Genomic DNA, 27,240 nt, shown 5'->3' on the forward strand with positions numbered 1-27,240 from the left:
ATGTGCTGCATCTTTTAGAAAGAGGAAGATAACAGTTCATGCCTTTTTAAAATCCAATTGTAAAAACCTAGAACGCATCCAAACATCATTCTAAAATCAACAATTTTGCTAATTTTGTTTAGGATAATGAAGATTGTTAGCATTATGACATTAATTGAATCATAATTAAGTACACACAGCTGTTTAATGTTCACTGAAATCTAGTGGGGTCTGAATAAACACTGATATGTTTCACTGATATCTTCACAGAGAAAAAGCCACAGGATATGATAATTCGTTACATTTTTTATCGATGATGTGAGGGGTAACTTAAAGTACAACAGACATGCAAATACAGAGAAGGAATACTGCATTACATTCATCATCAATGGAGAACTTCTTACAGCTGTAAAGTGCAAAAAAAGAAAGATTTACTTCTAAACGGGTCAGTGTCTGTGACATAAGTCCACAAATAACTGCGTATGACTCATGCTTTAAATATACATCCTCACTTCAGTTTCCTGCTACAGCATCACATCCGTCAAATAATCAGATTACTGTCTTGCTTCACGCTTCAGTATCTTTATTGAAGAGGCAAACTGAAGTATTTTACACAAGTTCTCATCTCAATGAGCGTGAAACAATGCAGAAAACAGGACTTTATTTCCTTTATCAATTTCTCGTGAAACTGTGTATATATTTACCACGATTTAAAGAAGACACTAAAACGTCATTCAGTGTAACATAAACCAAAAAATCTTTCATTATCAAAATCATTATCTTTCATTAAAAGAGCCTATTTCTATTTTTTAATTTTAAATTAAAATTGTAATTCTTTACCAATCTTCACTGTCCTTCGAACCACTAGGTTTTTGAAAATGTTAAGCATTTAAAATGTAATAATAATATTTATTCTTCTAGTAATGGTCAGAATATGTATGTTGTGTCACATTAATCTGTTGCACATTATTTCATCCATATTTGGACATTTTATTTTTATATGCTCATAACATTCACCTTTTGCGCTGAGAAGGCATGAGATGTTTCCTTTCACATACAGGACGTCACATGACATGATCAGGAAACCTTGTTTAAGAAATCCACCCCGGACCGCCCTCAGATTTCCCAACTCAGCATTTCAAAAGGTCAACACCGATCAAAATCAAGAGTTAATCTACACAGTGTTTGCCAAAACAATGTTTTAATCAACCTTGCATTCATAACCACAACTCGAGCTGAAGGAAGTGATGTAACAGAACTCTAACACACTGAAAACACTCTCAATTAGCAGAAAAACAGAAAACATGGATCAAATTAGATTAATATTGAGGGACATTCAGACCAGTAGCATAAACGATTGATTTACTAATATAGCCCTTTTCACAATGCACAATTTAAAGCAGCTTTACAGAAAATGCATTTAGCAGATTAGAGCTGCATGCACACATCATTTTGTGACAATATATACAATACAATATATACAGTATGTGTGTGTGTGTGTGTGTGTGGACCTACTAATTACTAATAATACACTTTATATACAGAGCTTGGCATTAATATAGTTACATACACTAATTTTAACACTAATTTTCACTAAAAGCAACAAAGATTCAACAGTTTTGAGTGCATTTATATTTCTGCTTTTAGCAGACACTTTTACACGCTTTTTACTGTGAATTCAAGCTATGAATTTTCTATCTGGGAATTGAACCCTGGACTGGTTTAGCTAATAGAAACAAATACAATTTATTATCAACCAACACTACAGGACTTTAAGCAATTATGTGTGTAAACCTTCAGACATTATCAGGTCTTTTCGGCCTTTCTCAGGTCGTTCCCAGTATTTGAGGAACAAAATTTAAGACATTATTAATGCAATATACAGTATATCTGTAAACAGAAGTGTTCTGTAAACCAGTGTCATAAATTAACTTTTCCATTAAGGGACAATTTTTGCCCCTGGAATTGATTTCCAGGAGCATTTTTTACATTCATGAGGGCAATTTCAATTTAACCAATTACTTCAGTCAATCAAAATACTTGAAACTGTAGATGGGGAAGTCGTGGCCTAATGGTTAGAGAGTCAGACTCGTAATCCAAAGGTTGGCAGGGATTGTAGGTGGGGGGAGTGAATGTCCAGCGCTCTCTCCACCCTCAATACCACGACTGAGGTGGCCTTGAGCAAGACACCGAACCCCCAACTGCTCCCCGGGCGCCGCAGCATAAATGCTGCCCACTGCTCCGGGTGTGTGTTCACGGTGTGTGTGTGTGTGTGTGTGTGTTCACGGTGTGTGTGTGTGTGTGTGTTCACTGCTGTGTGTGTGTGTGTGTATGTGTGTGTGTGTGTGTGTGTGTTCACGGTGTGTGTGTGTGTGTGTGTTCACTGCTGTGTGTGTGTGTGTTCACTGCTGTGTGTGTGTGTTCACGGTGTGTGTGTGTGTGTGTGTTCACTGCTGTGTGTGTGTGTGTTCACTGCTGTGTGTGTGTGTTCACGGTGTGTGTGTGTGTTCACTGCTGTGTGTGTGTGTGTTCACTGCTGTGTGTGTGTGTGTGTGTGTGTGTGTGTTCACTGCTGTGTGTGTGTGTGTGTGTGTGTGTGTGTGTGTGTGTGTGTTCACGGTGTGTGTGTGTGTGTGTGTTCACGGTGTGTGTGTGTGTGTGTGTTCACTGCTGTGTGTGTGTGTGTGTGTGTTCACTGCTGTGTGCGTGTGTGTTCACTGCTGTGTGTGTGCACTTTGGATGGGTTAAATGCAGAGCATGAATTCTGAGTATGGGTTGCTATACTTGGCTGTATGTCACTTTCATTTTCACTTCACTAAATTATATGTTTAAAAACAGGAGCCAATTTGGCTGCAATATTATAACAGAAATTGTTATTGATTATTGCTCTATTATTAATGCTGAATAATGAAAACAAATACAACTTTTTTTGTGTTTGCGTTTTGGGGAAACGGCTCGTCATATTCTGGCTCTAGCTTCACAGACAAACGGTCCATGAGGTTAGTCTAGTCTAGTGCAAGTTATGCAAAAACTCCCGTTATATCACTGAAGCCACGAAATTAATCTTTTATTTACATAATTTCTGCACAGTGTCGTTTATGATGAGGAAATTCACCAGCGCAAAGGATGCAATAAGTGGGCATGCACAAAAACAACTCAGGAGTTTGCAGCACTGTCTAATCTAAGCGCCTCTGATTGGCCACTGCATTACTAAACTCAACGGAAATGCATGTGATTGGTTATGAGGCTCCATGCTGCAAAATAAAAAAGCATGGCTGCCCTCGACTAAGGATTTTTCTGGTCATTTTAAGCATTAGTCGACTAATTGCACATTTATTAATAAACCATTTAAATCATTATAATAAGCCTTTAATTGTTTACAGAGCGTATAAGCTTGCCACAGCACACCGGCAGAAGTAATGATTATGGACGTGCCAGAGAAAAACAGTAAGGAGACTGCATTAACACTTTAATAATTTAATAAACTAGTGCTATCTTTGCTCTTGGTTTGAGAGATGAAGTCGGCAACACTGACTCATCATCTCCGCAGTAGTGATGCTCCTGTATGCATGTTTCATACGGATTACATAATCGGAGAATATTTGTTTTCCATTTGAATTGGTTCATTTGAAAGTAGACTCTCTACAGATATATTTTTAATGTCTGTAAGGCAAAGATATACACAGAGTTTCATGCTCAAGTTCACGGAGACCGAGACAGAAGGGGATCCTGTTTGCTTTCAATATTTTACAAAAGCGCAATGTTTTGTTGTTATTGTGAGCGCACACACATAAACAGAGTCTTTACAGATTCGAAAGATGTATTACTCTTATCTGAATGACCAAAAGTGAGGGAATATTTTAAGAGCAAGTGAGCGCAGCGGCGCCTCCATCTGTCTTGAAGTGAGCTACTGTTCAGCTTCCTCATGGAGCACATTTCTCTAGGTTAACATTAGATTGAGCGGCCGTGTAAAGTTGCTACTACTTACATATTTCAGATGATAAGCCATATTTGAGGTTGATGAATGATAGGCGAGTGTTTGGATGTCCTGCCCGATGTACTGTATTACCATAGGCTAGTCTTTAACGATATCTGTCCGTCACGAACTGCGTGACTTCGCCTGCGGATTTTTATTTTTCTGCGACTAAGCAACTAATAAAATTTTGGTTGACCAAGCCTCTTCTGGTTGACTAACAATTAGTCGACTATTAGGGGGCACCCCTAGGAAAAATCTGATTTGCACATTTCATTTTAATCGCGACAGCTGTAATAGATTGTTTAATTGTGCAGGGGCAATTTTGCTTCTTTATCTTGAAATTTATGGGGCATTTTTGTTCATTTTGGTAACATTTTTGCCACAAGGCCCCGTTAATTTCTGACCCTGCTGTAAACGCTAACAACACGTGACTGCTTCAACTCACTCCAGATGGCCAAATAAAGATATTTGCACCGTTTTAACCCCTCATTTTATCTCTCTCATATCATTGTTAACTTCTCTTCACTAACTAGTCTATCAATCTATCAAAGATCAGATTTTCTGTGACTTTCGAACTTCAATTGCTTTGAAATATTTTAATTCAAAATCACCAACTGCTGTGTTTTCATGACTTTTGAGCACTTGTGCACATCGATCATCTCCTCGAGATTCATGATTACAAGCTGACTCTCGTATAAGCTTTTTCTTTCCGTCATAAAGTCGCAGCTGCAAATCGAGAAGTGCTAAAAACAGAAGTGCTCAGTTGATTGAGAAAAACTAACATGCAATTGGTTTCCTCATTTTTTTTCAATCTCTTGCTTACTCAACATCTCTTGGTTCAGCCCCAGACACGTACGTTAAAGCTCTCACTCTACAGTCCATATCAATGTACAGTACATCACACAAAATAATTTACAATTGCAAAGAGATATGTGCTTTATATAACCCGTAAAACTCCCAAAGTCAAACATAAGTGAAAATAAGCACTTGGCTTCCCAGGTAAAGTGTGATCTTGCAGGAGTTGTTGTGAAACTAGTGTCTCTGTACCTGCGAGTAAACACACTCCTCCTGAGGCTGCTGCGGAGCGACTGAGTTTTTCGGGGTGAACGTCACCTCGCCGTACTGGACCTCCTCCTCTTCCTTCACCTTCCTCTTCTTCCTCTTTGTCTGCGGTCGGACCGTGGCATATTCCTCTTCATCAGTTGGGAGCGATTCTGCGGAGAGAAAAGAGAAATGATGACAAGATGAGACATTACTGGATGTCTCTACATGAACCGAGGAGCTATTACTGTTAAGGCTTCAAACGAAATCGAAGAACGAACTTATATGACATAATTTCGAACAAAGTTTTCGTTTTGGGTCCTAAACACCTTTGAGCTACCATTGGTCTGTGGCGACTACACAATCGTTGGGTGTGTTCTGAGCTCCACCTTCTTTGACGCACAATTTTTTTTCCCTGTTCGTTTCTCATTCAACAAAGGTCAGGCAGGACAACAACATCTCCAAGTCACTAGCAACATAAATACACTGTGTCGAAAAGCTGAGCTGCAACAGATATATCCGCACCTGTACGATCTCTCGCGGAGAGACTTTAAAGATTCAGAGCAAGCATTTCATTCCTAAAAACAGTAAACAGTAACTTAAACAACACTCGCACTCTTTTTGCGACTGTTGAGAGACTGACAAACCCCCCAAGTCAGATTCCCAGTGAAATGCTCTCCGACAGCAAATGCAATGAGTTTGCTTCCTTCTTTTCTGAGAAGATCAATAATATCAGAAAGGAGATTGGCACATCCTCAAGTTATGCAGAGGTCACACAGATTCGACCGCAATTTCAAAAAGAAGTGACTATGTGTGTTTAAAAAAAAAATTATAACAAAATTTTGGAAGAAATAGTACAGCACCTTAAATCTTCAACCTGCTATCTTGACACACTTCCCACATCCTTTTTCAAAAATGTGCTTAACTGTTTAGAAGCTGATCTCTTAGAAGTGATGCTCTCACTTCTTTCTGGGACTTTTCCAAACTCCCTTAAAACTGCAGTTGTTAAGCCCCTTCTGAAAAAGCGCAATCTTGATAACACCATGTTGAGCAAATATAGACCCATATCAAATCTTCCTTTCATAGGTAAGATTATTGAAAAGGTAGTTTTTAATCAGCTGAACAACTACTTAAACTCAAATGGATACCTGAACAATTTTCAATCTGGTTTCCGAGCACATCACAGCAAAGAGACAGCACTCATTAAGATAATAAATGATATTCGCGTCAATTCTGATTCTGGCAAAATATCAGTGCTGGTACTACTAGATCTTAGTGCTGCGTTTGACACTGTCGATCATAACATACTTCTAGAGAGACTGGAAAACTGGGTCGGGCTTTCTGGGATGGCACTCAAATGGTTCAGATCATACTTAGAAGGGAGAGGTTATTATGTGAGTATAGGAGAGCATAAGTCTAAGTGGACGGCCATGACATGTGGAGTCCCACAAGGCTCAATTCTTGCACCGCTCTTGTTTAACCTGTATATGCTCCCACTAAGTCAGATAATGATGAAGAACCAAATTGCCTATCACAGCTATGCTGATGATACCCAGATTTACCTAGCCTTATCTCCAAATGACTACAGCCCCATTGACACCCTCTGCCAATGCATTGATGAAATTAACAGTTGGATGTGCCAGAACTTTCTTCAGTTAAACAAGGAGAAAACTGAAGTCATTGCATCTGGAAACAAAGATGAAGTTCTCAAGGTGAATGCATACCTCGACTCTAGGGGTCAAACAACTAAAAATCAAGTCAGAAATCTTGGGGTGATTCTGGAGACAGACCTTAGTTTCAGTAGTCATGTCAAAGCAATAACTAAATCAGCATACTATCATCTCAAAAACATTGCAAGAATTAGATGTTTTGTTTCCAGTCAAGACTTGGAGAAACTTGTTCATGCCTTTATCACCAGCAGGGTGGATTACTGTAATGGTCTCCTCACCGGCCTTCCCAAGAAGACCATTAGACAACTGCAGCTCATCCAGAACACTGCTGCCAGGATTCTGACTAGAACCAGAAAATCTGAGCATATCACACCAGTCCTCAGGTCCTTACACTGGCTTCCAGTTACATTTAGGATTGATTTTAAAGTACTTTTACTTGTTTATAAGTCACTCAATGGCCCAGGACCTAAATATATTGCTGATATGCTCACTGAATATAAACCGAACAGACCACTCAGATCATTAGGATCGAGTCAGATAGAAATACCAAGGGTTCACACAAAACAAGGGGAGTCGGCTTTTAGCTATTATGCCGCCCACAGTTGGAACCAGCTTCCAGAAGAGATCAGATGTGCTAAAACATTAGCCACATTTAAATCCAGACTCAAAACTCATCTGTTTAACTGTGCATTTGTTGAATGAGCACTGTGCTATATGTCCGAACTGACTGCAATGAATTTTATGAATAATAATTTTCTTTAAATTTATTTAAAATCAATTTCTATATCATTTTAAAATTCCTTGTTTTTATTATTTTTATTCCCATGTTTTTATTGATTTTTAATGTCTATTTCATTTTCTTTTATGTAAAGCACTTTGAATTACCACTGTGTATGAAATGTGCTATATAAATAAACTTGCCTTGCCTTGCCTAAAAAGAAATTGCAACGAAGCTTGGTGTCGGAGTTATGTAAAAAGCGATGTAGAGAAACATCAGATGCAAGTTTTCCAAAGCCGTGAAAAGAATGAAATGAAAGAGTAAAGATATAAGGTAGCAAGTACCAAATACATGTGTTTCAAATAAATGTTACACCATACTGCTGCTGCTGTTGTTCAAGTTCATTTTATTTGTATAGCACATTTACAACAGCCACCAGGCTGAATAAGGAAAGTTATTACAAGTTTTTAGCAGGGACTTAAAAGGCAGGGTATTCCAAAGTTGGGACCCTGTCACTGCAAATGCACACTCACCTCTACGCTTAAGCCTAATGTGAGGGACTACCAACAAAGCCTGGTCACAGGATCATAGGCTTCTGGACGGAGTGTAGAGATGAAGATGCTCAGAGAGGTAGACAGGGGCTAGGTTGTGTAGGGATTTATATACAAAGAGGAGAATTTTAAAGTCTATTCTCTGACAAAATGACAACCAGTGTAAGGATCTAAGAAGAACTGGAGAAATGTGTTCATGTTTACGACACTTTAAAAGAAGTCTGGCCGCAGCGTTTTGAAAACGCTAACAGGGAACGTTCCCACAACTTTTATTAACATTGTTTCAAAGGTATTTAAAGGTTAGGACAGAACATTCTTAAAATAATGTTTATAGGATGTTCTAACAACGTTATTATGGTTGATTTACATTCTTGTAACGTTAAGAGAAAACATTGGGTCCCACTTTACATTAGGTGGCCTTAACTACTGTGTACTTGCATTTAAATTAATCATTTGATACAATGCTCTTATTGTGTACATACATGTTATTACATTGTACTTATATATTTAAAAATACCTATATGTAATTACATCTGTAATTAATTTCTGTAATTACATTTATAATTAATGAACAAATGAACAAATCTTTGTCATTTCATTCATGTGAACAGAAATAAAATGTTATACATTTACGCAATCTTTGATCGTATTAATTACATATAATAACAGATAAATAACAGATTAATTAGCTTAGTTACTAAATTGAATGAGATTCATCTTCTAAACCACTAAACCTTTGTGTCTAATGCTGCAGTTTCCACAGAAGACATAATAAAAAGTCTTAGTTTACAACCGAAGACCAAAAACTTAACTAATGTTACAATCTTTGAAAACAACAGACTGATGGTTTTGAACATTTCTCTTCTTATAATTAATGTAATTACACATTTAACATTGGAAATTAAGATTAAATAGCAAAATGTAATAATTAAAGGTAGGTGATAGCAAGCTAGCTTTGAATGCATAAGATCCCACCCTCCCTGCAAATCACTCTCCAAAGCCACGCCTCCTCCAGAACACATCAACAACACAAGCAGAGCAGAACTAATCAGCGAAACGATGAGCGACGAATGCAACGCTGTCAGAAGTGTTCCAGGGTGCATGGAGGTAAGCAAATACATGGGCATTAATGGGCAGGCAGGACAGCCTATCAGAGTCCTCGGACCGAGGGATATGATTGGACGAGCATTTTCATTTCCACAGACGATATAAATACATTTAGACCACTAACTTAGTGGTTGCTATCGGGATGTGAAGAGACTTTCAACCAGCATAAGAAAAACACCTGCCCTGCCTTTAATATAATAATAGAATTTAACATTAAATTCAAAACTAATTAGTACAATTTTATAATATAATATAAATAAATCAAGCTCTAAGTCAGAATGGGTAACGAGTTGCAGATTTAGCCTAGCATTGAATGGTTGAGCTTGACTAGTCAACCCTGCAATTCAAGACTTTCCGTCATCCTGGAGAAAGAGTTTACTGATGACACTTTCTTAAGTCACTTCTCCATTTGTGTAAAAGGGGAAAAACACAGTAAGAGGTTTGCATTGAACATGGGATGGGAACGGACTGATTCAGAGCAAAACAAGTCTGAAAGATTCGTTCACTGACCTGACGCATGTTTTAGAGTTTGTAAACATTATCTTTATTACCTACTCCATAAAGCAGCTTTCACACTTTAAGTGATTTTGCAACAGATGCAACAAAGAAAACTTGTTTCTACTTCATCTTTACTTTTAGTCCGAAAGAGCAACAACACAGAGCATTCTGAAACCATAAGATAACTAGAAAGCTTTCTTTTGCAGTTTGTAATAGTGAACGTATGACCTTGAGTTTTAGGCAGTAAGATCACTAACTCAATGACTGAGGCTAATAAACCTCAGTCTAATAGATTCTTGTGTTGTTTTACAGAGTAAAGTAGATCTTCTGAGCTTTCTTACCCGTTTTCTTCTTTTCACTCTTTTTCTCAGGAGCGATATCTGTGTATATGAGCTCCGTATCTCCAGCAGCGGCTGATGGGAAAACACTCACATTAGCAACAGATCAACTACAATCTCACATTTCAGTCATTAAAGCTTCAAAACTAGCCTCAATACAGATCATGCCTGTTAAAGGTTTTTAACATATCAGTGTTTGCATGTAACATATTGAGAAATACAGAAAGTGAGGTCAGATATTCACCAATATTTGATTTAGTGGATCTCATTCATGAAACATTTGCAAATATATGAGTATATTCTGAGTAATTTGCATATAGAAAGTGCCTTCCCAAAAATTCACAAATGCTTCATTAAACCTCAGATTTCATACTTAAATGTGCATGTTAATGAATTCCAGTCATTCGTAAACAAGACGTGCATGTGTGACATTTAACTGGTTTAACTAATTCATTTTTTAATTCTATATTATTAAATGCAGTGTCAAAAGAATGCTAAACACTTAAATGTTTTCTGCAAGCGTCACATGTTGGAAGCTGGTGTAAATTTTTTCAAACCAACTAACAATGTGAAAATACAAACATGTTTGTGAATCACAACAGCTTTATAAATTAATTATGCTCATGTTTCATGAATAAGGCCAAATGATTTGAACATTCTTATTCATACCATGATCATACATGAGTACCAGCCAAAAATAAATGCTCAAAATCATTATCAAATAAAATAATCTGGTTAAAACTGAATATTTTTCTGTCTATAGTATGTATTCATGACGCTTGAGGAATAATATTGCTTTTCTGCAATTTTGGACCAATTTGCATTGTTTAACCACAGAAAGTTTGTCAAATCTCCACCAGATCATCTTTATAATATCTGTAATGTTTGTATTGTTGGTGTAATTGTCTTTCAAACAGTCTGTAAGGGAGTGCAATGACCAAACAAGGCTATTCAGCACATATAACATATAATCTACAAATCTTCTCAGCATTTAAAGGAGTATTAACCCATGTGTTTAGCTCTGTGATTGACACTTCCATCAAATATGACTACATTTGAACCTTCATAAGTTATTATATGAACAGATTCAAAACAAACTGACCTTGTGTCGACTGTTTCTTCTTGTAAACGTAACATACAGTGATGAACAGCAGAATCACGATCAGAGCAGCGCAGCCCAAAGCAACCGGATAGACTAAAAGTGAAGAAGAAAAACACAAGGTCATTTAAATCAAATCATGCTTCGAAAAGTTCATTCATGTCAACTGCAACAACAAGAAGAACAACTACATGCAATTAATAGTACAGTAAATTAGGTCAAATATAATTTAAGCTGCGGAGCCTGTATCACTGCCATTATTTTGTTTATTTGTAATTCACAGTATTTGTTGTAGCTTAACACTCACACTTCCATGGCAATAAATCTGGGCTTTGAGTGAGGGTTTGAGTCGTACCAGCTGATGAGAAACTCATACCATATTCTGGTGTCTGTGTGCTGCTGGTCACTGCAGAGGTCGAACTAGAGGTCACAGCTGCAGTAGTTGTTACTGTAATCAAGCATCAGAACAGAATCACCTGCTTTCTCTCTGAACAGAAATTACTGCATTAATCACTTTGAAGAATTAATTGGCCAGTTGAGAGAATTTATTTGTGTGACTCTCATGAAACCTGTAAAGGACACGTACAGGTCACATATCAGTTCGAAATCAAAAGCAAAACTGTAAGTAGTACGTCATATTTTGTAAAATGTTTAATTGCATGTTTTTAGGGACATTAAACGGTATTTATCCCTCAAATCACATTTCTGATATATAAGAAAATCCAAACAAACAAACTAGAAAAAGAAAAGAAAACCTTAATTCTCATTATGATAATGCAAAAAAAAAAAAAAACTGTAATAGTAATAATTAATATAATATGTATAAAATAATTATATTATGAAATTGAAAGTACACTGCAAAAAAAAAAAAAAAAAAAAAAAAAGTTGAGCCAACTTAAAATTTTCGCAATCAGCGTTTTTTGAGTTCTCTCAATAATAAGGAACTTATTTCTTTCTCTTTTTTTTTTACAGTATATACATACTGTAATGGCAGAGCTTATTCAAATATATAAAAACTAAATGTATTGTTTTTAGTTATAAGAAATATCACTAAGGCTGCTGATTTGAATGTATTTGCATTTATGGCATTGATAGTGGAACAAGTACCAAATGTTCAGTAGCTGGGTGTGAAACTTGACAATACGCTGTCCTGGTCTGAACATAGAGATCATATAGTAAGCACTATGGGGAAGTTATAGTGGTGGACATATTCTGCATTTATTCCATCCTTAGTTTTATAAGATGTGGTGCAGTCACTAGTTTTATTGCATCTTGAGTACTGCCCAATGGTCACGAGCATCTGAGAAACACCTAATAAACACTATTTGGTTTGTTCAGAACAGAGCAGCCAGGCTAGTGCTTCTCAATCTAATTTGAGCTAATGTTAGTGACATGCATAGAAAGTTATCATGGCTGTCGTGAAGGTTACATTTACAAATGTTGATATATTTTAATAGTATCACACACCCTATTTTTTTCTTTTAAAAGCTTGGATATGTGGGATTTAGACATGATTATAACATGTCAAGTGAGAAACGCTCAATGCTCAACCTTGTCCACAAAAAAAATAGATTTATGTTTCCCATTAATATACAAAAGTGTAATTGCACATATATGTTTTACAGAAAATGAGACGATATGGTAATACATATGTAGATGCATGTTTTATGTGCTGCTACTGCTAAGATGTATAGTTCTGTGATCCAGTTGTAATTGTATTTTTGTTTCTATTTTACTTTTTTCTTGAACAGATTTGTGGAAACCAGGAAGATTAGCAAACACTTTGTGGAAGCAAATGGGGATCCAAATAAACAATAAACAACGGTCTGTCGTCAAACTATGCAGATTAAAATGATCATATTACATATAAGTAAAAATGTATCGATAACATCCAAATAACAACTATTGCTGTAAATAATTGCAATTACAAAAAAACCCAAAAACAAACTTGTAAACAACTACAGTTTATAAAATAGTTCTCATTTATTTATGCAATATAATATTTGATTTTGGAAAGTTTGTTTGCTGTTTATAATTTAGTGCCATGCCATTGACTGCCGAGAAACAAGTGAAAAATAGAACATAAATAGATAAATAAATAAATAAACTATATATAAACAAAAGATAAAAACAAAAAGGTTTTTAAAGTTTATTTTTCATTTTAAAAAATCTAAATCCAGCCTAAATCTGTTCTTACTTCATTCAACACCACCACAATCCATCACAATATGCCTCAGAGATACTGCTAATTTAGGGGTACAACATGACTTTGACGTGTTCTTGACAGGTTTTGTGAGATTCTGCATCTCTCTTGTTGCTGTTGTCTAGCAAATACTTCATTCATGTATTAAAATCTCACCAGCAGGACAGGGTTTGAGTCTAATGGTCTTCTGTGCGTGACTGACGTGGTTCTTCACGCTGCAGATGATGTTTCCATCAGTTCTCTCATCCAGATCAATGCTGCTGTTTCCATCCATCGGTGGATCTCCATTCAGAGTCCAGCTGTAGAGGAGCTGATCCCCCTCAGAGGAGCAGAACACCCTCATCACCCCACTGGAGGAGCAGATGATTGACACTTCCACTGAGCCAATAGGAGCTGGAGGGAGGGACACATGATCATCACAGTCACATGACTTTCTACATATAACAAAATGTATATGAAATAATAGCTGGACTGAATTGAACGCACAGCATAGGTTAGTCATGTGACAACAATGAAGCAAATGACTGTTTGAAATGCTTTCACATTATGTTTTGAAACAGAAGGCAGTATGCAGTAAGCAACATGCTGGTATTTCAATCTGAAAATAGTCTAAACACATGAAAGGTGCAGAGGAATTTCACTAAATTCTTCCAGATATTTAATAATGAGCTGCAATAAAAACCTTCACAGAGACTCAACTGATTCATTTGCATGAGAGTGAGATCTTTGGAGAACATGAGATTGTAATGAGTCTGATGAGAGAGTTTCTGTACCTTCAACAATCACTTGAAGATCACTTTTAAATATTTCTGTGCCGTCTGAGCTCTCGAGTGTTAATCTGTAATTCTCTGAATCTGATCTGATCACAGGGTTTATTATCAGAGTCCCATTAATGACTGTCACATTAGATCTGTTTTTATAAAGATCACATTCCTTCATCCTGCCGTATCTTACTCTACAAACTGGATCATGTTTTGTGTTGTTTATTCTCTTTATTATCCTCAGGTCATATTTACTAGCGTCCAGCACCATCAGCAGATTGAGTTTGTGTCCCAGAGCTGCGTAACAGGGATCAGACTGATCAAACCTGCAGAACTGATCCAGACCTGAAGAACACAACACACACACACACACACACACACACACACACACACACACACACACACAATGAAATGTACCAAAATCTACAGACATCGTTAATTAAAACCAGACACAAATTAAACAGACACTCACAGAATGAAAGTTTAACTGAAGAAACCTATCAGACTCTTTATCTGGTCTCTCACATCTGGTTCATCTGAAGTATGGATACTGAACATGATTACTGGATAGTTTGTTGTGTAATACAAAATAACTGATAAAATAAAAATTTTAATTCAAAATGTCTGTTTAACACTGAAACATCAGCTAGTCTATATGCTCTCATTCATCTAAATGTTCATTTTATTACAATTAAAATATCATGCTTTCACTGTCTACATTGTTTGTTTGTTTTCTAAACTGCATGTTAAAATCTTATATAGATATTCTGATACTATATAAAATATGTTAACATGCAGAGTACCTTTTGTGCTGTACTTTCTGTTCAATCCCTTTATACTGTGCCATTTTTCTGTTTATTAATGTCTTGATCTTTCTGATATCATATTTAATAGAGACAGATCATTTGACATACCCTGCTATATATATATATATATATATATAAAATAAAAATAAAAATAAATTAATACATTTAAAACACTAAAACATTTCAGCACAGAAAGATAAACACTTCCTCTCATATTTTGCAATACTCTACTAATACAAACTGTTGAACATCAGAAAACTCTCTGACTATCACTGCATCTCTTGATGTAACTTTATATTTATATTTCAGAGATCGATCTGATTGATCAGCAGGATAAGAGGAGTTTGATGTGAAAGTGACTCACATGCAGCAGTTTGCAGCAGCAGCATCAGTCCAAAGATGAGCATCATTTCTCTAAAGTCCAGTTTCCAGAAGAACTCAATCCCAGCAGAAGAGTGTGATGCTGCTTCAGATCGTCTGTGTTCAGGATCTCATCGAGACAAGCGTCTTCAGGCGAGACTCACACGCGAGGAAACCTCAGACCGCTTCACAGAGGAAAGAGGAAGGTTCCTCATATGGGGAAGAAACAAGCTGTTAGTTTGCATTACATCTAAAACAAGTCAAACTAAGAGAAAGAAGGAACAATTATCAAGCACATTTTCTAAAAAAGTGCAAAATAATCTTGTTTTAGAAGCAACAAGTGGGCAGGATTTGTTTCTAAGTGAAGTAAAATGACTTGTTATGCAAATGACTTCTCTTGCAAATGAAATAAAACAGTATCTTTACTGTATTGATGAAATGCTCTAGACAGTTTCATTGAGAGTAAAGCAGAATCAGGTCTACATGCAGCTGTGTGTAATGTGTGTATCTCACTGAGTGTGTGCTGATGTGTGAATGAAGAGAGGATTGTGATCTTCTGTTGACTGGAGCAGAGACTCATGGGACTGGTTGAGTTTGTAGCTGCTCAGAGCGACACCTGCAGGAGGAAACTACAACTACAGCTGCACTCCTTCACTATCATCAGGGGCACGTTCAAGCTCAAACCGGTGCGCAACGTTTAGCTACAGTTTCCTGATTGAACGACATGTTTCCTGTAAACGGTGTGCAACAGGGTTTGAGATACGTTTTCTCTTGTTTGGTGGTGTCACAAATGTCAGCCCAATCAGCAGCAACATGTATATAAACCACGCAGTATTAAAAAGACAGCTCCACAATGGGTCCAAGTGAAGCCATTTACAAATGTGTCCGCTGCAGCTCGGTATACGCAACAACTGAAGATATTAGAAGACTTGTTTGTCCTAAGAGTTTTATAGTAACCATATAGCATATCAACATAATGATGTAGTTGTATATATTTTTAGCTTTGTTGCAAGGCAAGTTTTTCTAACTGTAGTACCTTTTCCATGCTCAAGAGGGAGTACTGATCCTCTGGGATAGTGGTGGAAATTTTCGTTCTTTCCAGAGACTCGTTCATTTTTCGTTCGTTCACCAAAATGATTCGTTCAGATTCGTTCACTAACTCGTTCAGTGACCATTTTTCCATATTACACAAATACGTCAGCATGTGCCGTTCAACTAACGTATTTACTTGTTACAAAATAAAAACCGATTTGGCTTCATTAAAAAGTGTGCCCTTCTCATTAAATGAATAAAATAAGTCTAAATAAGTGATCAAAGTCATTACTCTTTTTATCTTTTAAATTACACTCTTTTCGGATGACCAAAGCACAAGTGTTTTTTTATTTGTTTGCATACTAGGCTAGTTAACATTTAATTGTTTAGGCAGAGATTTACACGTTCAAATCTGAGATTATGTTAAACGAGGAGTTATTCTGTATGTAAAATATGAATATAAACAAGCGTGCATGCACAGTACCCTGTGCTTTGCATCCGCTTTCTGCTGATTGATGAACTAGATTGACAGAATGGCCGACCTACCCGGTCAACGAACTGGGTATAGCTACCAGTTCGTTCAATTCGTTCACGAACGGGAGATCTCTCTCTCGTTCAGACTCAAAACAGAGCCATCTCGGTCAATGATGCTATTATATTCGTTCGTTCGATCCAACCAATTACATGCCCCTTCTAAACCCGAGCTGAAATGCTATTTGCTGACGTGAGTCACGTGACGCAAATGAGATGGGATGACGTGACGCAAATAATCAATACTGCCATATTTTTTTATGTTTCACAGTTTTTAAACAAACAAAAGTGCATGACATGACTAACATAATGAACTATTTTTTTATTTAAAAGTATGTAACTGTTCAAACATAAAACAACACTAATATAAAAAAATAAAACAAAGAACCAGTTGTTCGAACGACGAACTTAATAATGAGACGAGATGTATGTATGTAACAGTTCATTTGACTCTTTCAAACTCAAAGCAACTCAATGAAGGGCGTATTCGTTCACTAGATTCAACAAATCACATGCTCCGTCCTCGTATCATACTCGAAGGCTATTGGCTCGAGGTTTAGTCATTCGTTGACAGAGGAAACGGTCCAGAGCTACGCATGCGCGCAATAGCGGCGCGCTGCGGTGGAGGGAGGAGTTTCAGTGAACGAGAAATATGAGTCTCAGTCAATGGATTACGTGAACGAGAATGATTCGTTCACCTAAAAGATTCGTTCAAAAAGAACGATTCGTTCACGAACGTAACATCACTACTCTGGGATAAAAGTCAAGGAAAAGCGCGTAAGAGTATGTTTGGTTGGAGAGAAGCATGGCTTCCTCTTGTACTAACCTTATGTAGAGTCCGTGTTGGGAAACTATTGTTTTAAGCTCAGCCAAAAGGACTATTTCTTACCTTTCTCTACAGCATTGATCATCTTAATACCTATTCATCTGAGACATTCTCCATTGCTTATACTACTCTGCTTATCATTTGGATTTTGGTGACCTGTGCCAATAGCAGCGGTGGATTAACTGTATCAACTGATTGATGGTTGTGGAGTGCTATACGGATAAAGTTATTGCAATGCACCCTAAAGTAGAGCCTGGGAATCTTCAAAAAGAAAGCTAGTTGACCATATGCACTATTTACAACTTCCTGATAAAGATAAGCCAGCTCGTAATCTTCCGGTGAAGCTCATTTTATATATAGGTGCATCTGCTATATATAGGTAGAGACTCTCACAGAAACCTCTCCTGCCTCAATCTGATCAGAAACTGAGAAACAAAATAACTGCAACACCACAAATAATAATAGCGGATTACCACAGTCTGGTAGCCTAATCCCAGAAAAGTATACTCATGTAACTGTACATTTAATACTGAAGAATAAACACTATCTTAACTGTTTTGGCAGTTAGGCTAATCGCTTAAATGACATAATAATGGTATTCTCCATAATCAACATCTTACCTTCAGCCATGAACACATTTTTAAAATCTTATAAAATTTTAAAGCCTTTATTATTTCTCAACTCTGTGCAGAAAAATTCACTTTATTAAAGGTTCACTTTTAGGCTTCTCCTTAGTTTTATATTTTAGACATTGTTCTATTTGTATCGAATAAGGACCAGAAAACATCTAATTCACATTCCTAATTTTCATAAGAAGCTGCAATATATTTGCCCTCACCTCTGAGATCAGCAAATGTGGTCAGAAGATATGAAATCCTCCCCCGGTGTCCGAGTTTGCTCAGCTGAGTTCAGGCTTCCTGAGGCTCGATGGAAGTCTCTCAGTTTCAGAATAATAGGTTACCAAAATAAATTACTCAGAGACTTGTTTTAATAAAAGTTTAACGCATCGCCATTTGTAATGGTTTCGCTTTATTAATAAACAATAACTCATAAGCAATAAAATGAAAGTAACGGCATAAGTAAGTAAGTAAGTCTTCACCATCGGAGTGCGGCCCCGTCTGGAGCTCTCCTTTAGCTTTCATAGCCTTGCATACAATTTGCATTAATTTAATAAAATCCTCCCTGCATTCTTCCTTATATAGAAGTGCTTTTCACACACACACACACACACACACACACACACACACACACACACACACACACACACACACACACGTTGGTTTTTGTGGTTTATGGGGACTCTCCATAGGCGTAATGGTTTTTATACTGAACAAACTGTGTGTGCTATTGCCCTACACCAACCCTACACCTAAACTTAGCCCTCACAGGAGACTTTGTGCATTTTTAGATAAAAAAAACCACACCATTTAGTATGTTTTTTAAACCTTTTGAATTACGGGGACATAGGCAGTGTCCTCATAAACCACCTTCATATTGTAATACCTCTGTCATACCCATGTCATTATACAAATTTGTGTCCTCATAAACCACATCAACATGGACACACACACACACACACACACACACACACACACACACAGACAGGACACATGACCTTTATCCTACTTTGTACAGAGTGTCAAAAGTTCAAATGGAAGAATTGCAGGGGTTCTAAATACAGCATGAATATCTTCATCTCTGTTTAAGCCTACACAAGTATGTGTAACACCTCTAAAAGCATGGTCTAAGTATACATGTCTTAGCCACAAAATTAACCCATATACAAAAGTTGGCCCCAACAAGCTTGCCCCCCCCCCCCCTTTATAAAAAGAAAAACATCACCAGCTGCTAAATTCAAATCTGCGTCGCTATTTTGTCACCGCGCACGCTGGCTGACTGAATTCTTTGACTAATTCTCACATCAAACAATGAAGTGAAGATGTGAAGTGAAGTGACATTCAGCCAAGTATGGTGACCCATACTCAGAATTCGTGCTCTGCATTTAACCCATCCAACGTGCACACACACAGCAGTGAACACACACACACACACACACACACACACACACAGCAGTGAACACACACACACACACACCGTGAACACACACCCAGAGCCCTTATGTACGAATGTAAGTACGATATTAATTTCACAGTGTAAACAGCTTTAGAGATTATTATGGCAGTTTTTGAGAGTGCTTGAACTCGCTGGACTGAAGTGAAAATGTTCTTTGATAATGTAAACCTTCTTTGCTCTCTTTCTCTACAGTGAAAGTGTTATAGGCTAATTAACTTACAGTGGTTTTATTAAATTCACATTAAACACAAAGTCAGTCATATTAAAAGTATTTTATGGCATGACACCCATATCTGGTAGGTACTTAAGAAAAAAAGACAGGCTTTTATAGTTAATAGATTACAGTATAAGGCTACTTTGCCTGTTGCCCATTATAGACCAAATAACAGTCCATGAAGGTGCGAAATGCATTTACTTACGCATATTTGAGAATTGAGATATTTCATGATATATTTTTGGGATATATCGAATAAAATAAATAAATAAAAATAAAAACCCTGTTGAAAAAAACAATAGACACCATCACAAAATTTGTAATGGTTTTACTGGTTATAATGGGACTTGTATTGGTTTTAATGGAAACTTTAACAGACTCTGTTGGTCTCTACTGGTAATTGGTCTCCTTCTACTGGTGGCTTGTTAAAACCAACAAATCCTAATTGAATACGTCCCAAAACACACTACAGACAACCATTTTTTAATGGTTAAAAGTTGATGGTTTGTAATGGTATTTGTGTTGGAAACCATTAGAAATTCTGTGATGGTTTCTATAGTTTTTTTCAGTAGGTATGTCTGTTTAAGTTCAATGATGTGATAAAATGTAAATTGACTGTATTAAAAAATACAAATTTTATGAGCTTGTGACTTTTGACTGCAACCATGGTTTCATTTCAAAGCATTTTATTTTCATTTAACTGTATTCAGGAATGACCCCAATTCCAGTTTCTAAAGAATTACATGCTTCTACATATTCTATAATGACACAAATATATTGTGAAGAAAAATGCACAGATGTGGTTAAACATGTTAAAAGTCATCTACAAAACTACAGATTCAAGCACAACCACAGACAGCAAAGCAACAGACACTGCAAAACTGAAACGTATCAAGAGCTTCAAACAGATAAAACATCTAAACAGACGCTGTACATGAAGAGAAATCAACCAGAACATCAGAATAAAGCAAGAGCAGAAATATGAAAATAAAAACACAGAATGACTTCACAATCTGACAGATCGGATTCAGAGAAATATAAGAGTTTGGATGAACAGTAATGCAATAAAAATACTCCTAGTTTATTCAAAGCATAAAGAAAAAAAGAAAATAAGCAATAAAACTGATACAAAACACCAACGTCCAGAAAATAATCTTCATAACTAAAACTGTAAAAAATACTGTATATCCTGGTTTTAATTCATCTCTTGGTTTTATATTATAAGATCTGCAGTCGACAGATGAATTAATGTGAGAATCTGTGAGATTATGAAGTCATTTCTCATAGATGTGATGATCTGCTGCTGCTCTCATGAATCTTCTGCTGTGTGTTCATCACATCTTCTCATCCTCACTTTTCTTTCCTAAAAACATCACAACACCACCATCATCATCATCATCATCATCATCATCATCATCACACTCTTAATATCTGCATGTCAAATGATGATGATACACGTCTCTCACCTGAGGTGTGTCTCATGTAGATGTGAAAAGCTCCAAACAGACCAAACAGAACCATCAGCTGGAAACACCAGACCATCACAAACACCACAGACACTGAACAACACAAACACAATCAATCAATCAATCAATCAATGAACAACAATTAGACAGAAAACAACACCTTCATGTTTTAAGCAATGGCACTTAGGGTCTGTTCTTTGTACGTCGCTAACTCATTTAGCTGGATTTGATTGTTGATGATTTCTCTTGATCTTGGATCATTTGGTTCTTTGAAGCTCATCCCAGAGTTGTTGTCATAGCAACAGGTCTGTAAACTTAAATCTGCTCTGGAGCAGCTTATTTCATGTGAACAGGATTAGATTGTATCTTTTTAAGCAGAATTGGTACTTAAAATCTGTCCCAGTCACTGCTGCTTTATTAGAAGAGTACCCTACTGATCCAGGGACAGTCATTTAAAATTATAATTTGAATAATTATTAATTGAAAAATAATATAATAATGATGTGTAGTCTTTAATACTATAGACACAGCCAGTTTACATTAACAGTCGTGCATTAATTTGAGTGATGACAGATATTATGGGAGAGGCTTGATGGAGCGCAGGAGATGCAGATAACTTTATCTTGATCCTTAAGAAACTTTAATTACTGCTGTCATGTAACAAATCTGTTAAAATAAAATACAATTAATTGATTATTACAACTACACAAATGTAAAGCCTGTACAAATACTAGAAATCATGAATATAAATAATTGGGAAATCTTTAAATAAAATAAAAACAGTGCACATTTAATTGATCTATTATACCATTTATGTAGTTTTGTTCGCTTGGCTGTTTCCTTATAAAAGTCCAGAAATTTGTCGAGTTTTTCATCAGGTGTCTTTTTTAATGATATTATGTCATTACGTCTTGCCGCCAGCCAATCGCTGCATTGCTAATAATAGTTTAGTGTATCGATATAGCTGCCATTATCAGGGAACACGAGAACGCAATCAACTTAACACAGATATTTTAATCAAATCCACAAATTCGTTTAAAGAACCAAATTAGCCAGAGATCAGTTATCATGATTAGAAGATCTGGCATCTTTTAAATCATCTCAGATCTATGTATTTATTTATCCTACATCCCTGCATCTCACTTTATTCTATTCCTATTCTACCATCTATAGCACAACTGTACATACATTTTATTATATTTTTTTCCATTAATTTTTTTTCAATTTTTGTCTGTTTATATTTACATATGTGTATTTTTATTATCATCTTATTTTTATTGTCTGTGTGTTGTTGTCTCTGTGTATTAGAAGCTTGTGACACTAAAATCTCACCAGCAGGACAGGGTTGGAGTCTAATGGTCTTCTGTTCGTGACTGACGTGGTTCTTCACGCTGCAGATGATGTTTCCATCAGTTCCCTCATCCAGATCAATGCTGCTGTTTCCAACCATTGGTCCTTGCTCTAGTATTTCTCCATTCAGAGTCCAGTTGTAGAAGATCTGATCACCCTCAGAGGAGCAGAACACTGACGTCTGATTGGAGGAGCAGCTGGATGACACTCCCACTGAGCCAATAGGAGCTGGAGGGAGGGACACATCACAGTCACATGACTCTTGCTCAACATATAATCAGCCTCAATCTCAAGGCATTTCCAAAATAAAATATATTGCTGAGAGCTTTTATACCTTCAACAATCACTTGAAGTTCACTGAAAGTGACCATATCTAACTCAATGACAAATGATCTATAAGTCCCTGAATCTGCTCTGATCACATTGTTTATGGTCAGAGTCATATTATCAACGAAGAACTCAGATCTGTTTCTGATGGATTCATAATCATACTCTTTATTTTTATTTATGCTAAAAACTGTCAGTATACTGCCATCATTTAATATCTTATACAAATGAAGGTCTTGATATGGAGGGTTCAGCTCCATCTGCAGATTGAGTTTGTGTCCCAGAGCTGCGTAACATTGTTTGATCGAATATAGTTGACCAAACCTGCAGAACCGATCCAGACCTAAAGAACAAAACACACACAAAATGAAATGTACCAACATCGACAGACAGTCAGAGTGTTAGTGCTGGTATAAATATCATCTCTCATCATGAATTACAATCAGACACAGATCACACAAACATTCATCAAGTCTTACGGAAGACACGTACAGCGTTGTATACAGATATTCATACGTGTAGCAGACGCGGTCAACTTGCTCTCACAAACTAAATCCACACTAATACTGCATCAAAGCCATATTTGAGATGAAGCATATCCCATTATTCATCACCCCGAAATCATGAGATGTCAATCAAAACGTTGCAGTGCAAGTTCTTTTAATTTGATATCACACATCATTTATGTAAAATGGAACGTGTTGCACTTTTTTATTAGTACAGAGATGGATGCGTATTTTGTCAAATGTTTACAACATTGTTGGGGGTGTATTGAAAAACTTCCTCCTCCATGTGGAGAAAACTCCTCTGTTGAGTTACAGTAAGGAGAGGGGAGTATGGGGGTAAATACAAGGTGATAAACTGTGGATGGGCCTGAAACCGTGATTGCTCTCAGTGCTGTCCCTAGGAATTCTGGGCTCATTGCACAGAGAACATCCTTCTGGGTCCCCCATCTTTTGGCCTGCCTCATCCAAAATATGAATGGTTTTCATCAGCTTCCAGCTCCATTACCCTCTAGAAAGACATTTACTGTAGGAAAAACAAATACTGATAACAATGTTTTTTTCTCTCCCAACAACAGGCATCTTGAAACTGATCATACCTGAACATACTCAGTCCTCTGTAGCTTTCATAATCTAAACATTTAATATTGTTCATCATTTTGCATAAAAACTATGCTTCAAGAGTTATGCTACAGTTACGTAGCATTTTGAGCAGTTGTAGCAATTGATAGTTAGATCTTTGTAATGAAACGAATAAACACTCAATTCAGATGTAATGCATGAGCTGCATTTGGAAATAGTAATACTTTGATGTCGTGTCGTGTTAATGAACAAAAGATCTTTGGCTTAAATGAATTGTATCCAAGCATTTGGAAAAAGTGTTGTGTTTTGAAAAATGTGCATTTTGATAATCAGTTGTGAATTATGTCTAGAGTTTTGAAAAAAAAAGACACAAAGGTTCTGTTATTAGTGCAAAAATGATTGTAAAAAACTGCATTTATTTTATTTTTAAATATACGTTATGAACAGAACTGTGATATTTCAAACATACTGAAATACTTTAGCCACGGAGCGAAGGCGGAGCGGTGTTTCTGATATCAGTGAGCGGGGAGTGGAGCGGGAAATAGTGAACCCGAAGCAGAGCGGAGTGATTATTAAAGGGGTCATATGATGCGATTTCAAGTTCTCCTTTCTCTTTGGAGTGATACAAGCTGTTCATGCATAGATAAGATCCCTGAAGTTACAAAGACTAAAGTCTCAAAACCAAAGAGAGAGAGAGAGGGTCACATCACAGCACATCAGCTATTTTAATCACGCCTTGTGTGTAAACACATATGAGCTTCATCACTGTGTCTGTCACGCGACTCTGTTCCACTCTCAGGCTTGAACTGATGGTAAAACTAAGGACAATATGAACTGCTCCTGATTATGGAAAGGGGCGTTACATCTCCAACTCGTGCTTGTGGTGTTCGGCCAATCACAATGCACTGTGCTAGTTGGCCAATCAGAGCAGACTGCGCTTGTTGGAAGGAGGGGCTTTGTAGAAAACCAAGAGTTTGAGAGCGGCAGGGCATAGAGGAACTACAATAATGTACAGTATTTTAAAAATAATGTGTTTTTTGAACATTAAAGCATGTCAACATATTGTGTTACACCAAATACACAAAATAATGATCTTTAAAAAAGCATCATATGAGCCCTTTAAATGCTGGGAGAGTGGAGGGGAAATTGTTGCCGCTCACATACTCTACCGGACACCGCCACACAAATGTGGCTTTTTGTTGACTTACTACAGGATTTCACACAGAGTAACAGCTCACTACCAGCTACAAAATACACTGTAACAGTCTGTCACAGGCAATTCTAGATGCATTTTTCATCAATTAACTTCTTAAATTATCTCTTGACTATGTTCTGGCCTGCTATCTAGTGGCATTTTTTTTTGTCCCGATGCCAAACTTACTTGCCAACCCCTGCTTTAAATGATGATAGGAAGCATGTAAGTAAAGAGTGTCCGTTAAAGGCACAAATAGAAGTAGTTTGTCCCAAAGTTTGGCTGTCTGCTCAAAATTATGCAGATACTTTTTCTTCACGAAATGTGCACAGTGCACAAATATTTAGGCTGTAGTACAAATAGGTGAATCCGAACAGCATCTGTGAGAAGTGTGCACTGCTTTACAGCAGAGACAAATGCACATGTACAACTATCCACTGAAAGACTCTTGTAATCTACTGAAATTACATTGTAATATCAGTTATTGACATATTCATGACAGTCAAATCTACCTCCTGCATTGTATAGGAGGCTCTGAAGTCACAAAAACACACACAATTACATAGTTTTTTTTAATGTTTTAGCTTTGAGTACAAAGACACAGATATTAAATTGTTTAAAGCACGGAGGGAAGAGAGAAGAACAGTGGATTTGAATGAGAGAAAAAGAGAGTTAGAGACAGAGAGCTGTAAGAAGTGAAAAGCTGCAAAACACATACTACTCCACTAATACACAGACAAGAAGATCAGAAAACTCTATTGGTAGATCACTGCAGACTCTGACATTACATTTATATTTCAGAGATCGATCTGATTGATCAGCAGGATAAGATGAGTTTGATGTGAAAGAGACTCACATGCAGCAGTTTGCAGCAGCAGCATCAGTCCAAAGATGAGCATCATTTCTCTAAAGTCCAGCAGAAGAGAGTTAGATCGAGTCTCAGCAGCTCTACTGACACTTCAGGAAATTACACAACTTTTTCTAAGAAAGTAAGAGGAAGTTTTCATAGATTGTTACTGAGATTTAGCACTTCCTACTTTAATACACATACAAAAAGACTGAATGTGAGAAAAAGATAAAACAAGAATAATAATTTACAGTCACATTTCTAAAAGTGCAAACAGTCTGCAATTGTTTGACACGACTTTAAATTTAATCAATGCAATTTTTTAAGAGGAAAAAACTCTAAACTAAATATAAATGTATTTAGGAATGTAACGATTAACTGCGAGCCGGTTGAAAATTGATTCAAATATGTAACGATTCAAATTGGTTGAGATGCTAAACAAATCGTGATTCAATTAAGGGTAAAGTTTATATGAATGTATGTCTGAGGAACTTACTGCCTTTAGAAAAGTTTAGATGGTATTTTAGATGGAGTGGGGAAAACGCCCCCCTACTGTTTTTCCCAAAATAACCACAAGACAGCGTCAAGATACATTTTTATTGTAACTATGGACTACTTTGACAAGAGTGATGTAGAAGTTTTCACCATGAAGCTCACACTGGTGATGTACCGCAGAGAAAACAGATTTGACAGTAAATCATCTAATGTTCAGCAGTAAGAAAGCTTTTAAGAAGATTTAAAGCTTGTTGTTTTGTAGAACATCACAGTTATAGATGATATGAGAACAGGGCCTGTAGGGAGTATGTGTTATTTAATAAAAATATAATTATGTTTTCAGAATGACAATTATTTTCTCAAACATAGTGTGTTTGGTAAAACACCCCCAGGGGGCAATTACTGTAGTTATTCTGTTCTGAACATCAAATCCTTTGTTTTTCCATCAAATTAATTCTAACTGGTTGGTTGAACAAAAATATTTGGACTTAATATTTAAAATTATCTCAAGTTAGCATCAGGTAGCTAGTTAGCTAGCCAGTTATCATCAAGGGAAGTCGTGGCCTAATGGTTAGAGAGTCGGACTCGTAATCGAAAGGTTGTGGGTTCGAGTCTCGGGCCGGCAGGGATTGTAGGTGGGGGGAGTGAATGTCCAGCGCTCTCTCCACCCTCAATACCACGACTGAGGTGCCCTT

General features: G+C 36.7%; 1 protein-coding gene across 1 annotated transcript; it reads right to left on the reverse strand.

Moving 5' to 3' along the window:
- Positions 1-4,539: 4,539 nt before the first annotated feature.
- Positions 4,540-26,135, reverse strand: LOC306853059 (uncharacterized protein). Its single transcript, XM_079390229.1, has 9 exons — positions 26,060-26,135; positions 22,934-23,269; positions 22,582-22,827; positions 13,954-14,286; positions 13,337-13,573; positions 11,354-11,425; positions 10,981-11,073; positions 9,882-9,953; positions 4,540-5,169 (listed from the first exon to the last, which is right to left on the reverse strand). The coding sequence occupies exons 1-9, from the start codon at positions 26,103-26,105 to the stop codon at positions 4,988-4,990; spliced, it is 1,617 nt and encodes a 538-aa protein (XP_079246355.1). The 5' UTR covers positions 26,106-26,135; the 3' UTR covers positions 4,540-4,987.
- Positions 26,136-27,240: the final 1,105 nt, after the last annotated feature.

This window comes from Barbus barbus (assembly GCF_936440315.1).
Source record: "Barbus barbus genome assembly, chromosome: 33".
Classification (NCBI taxonomy): Eukaryota; Metazoa; Chordata; class Actinopteri; order Cypriniformes; family Cyprinidae; genus Barbus; species Barbus barbus.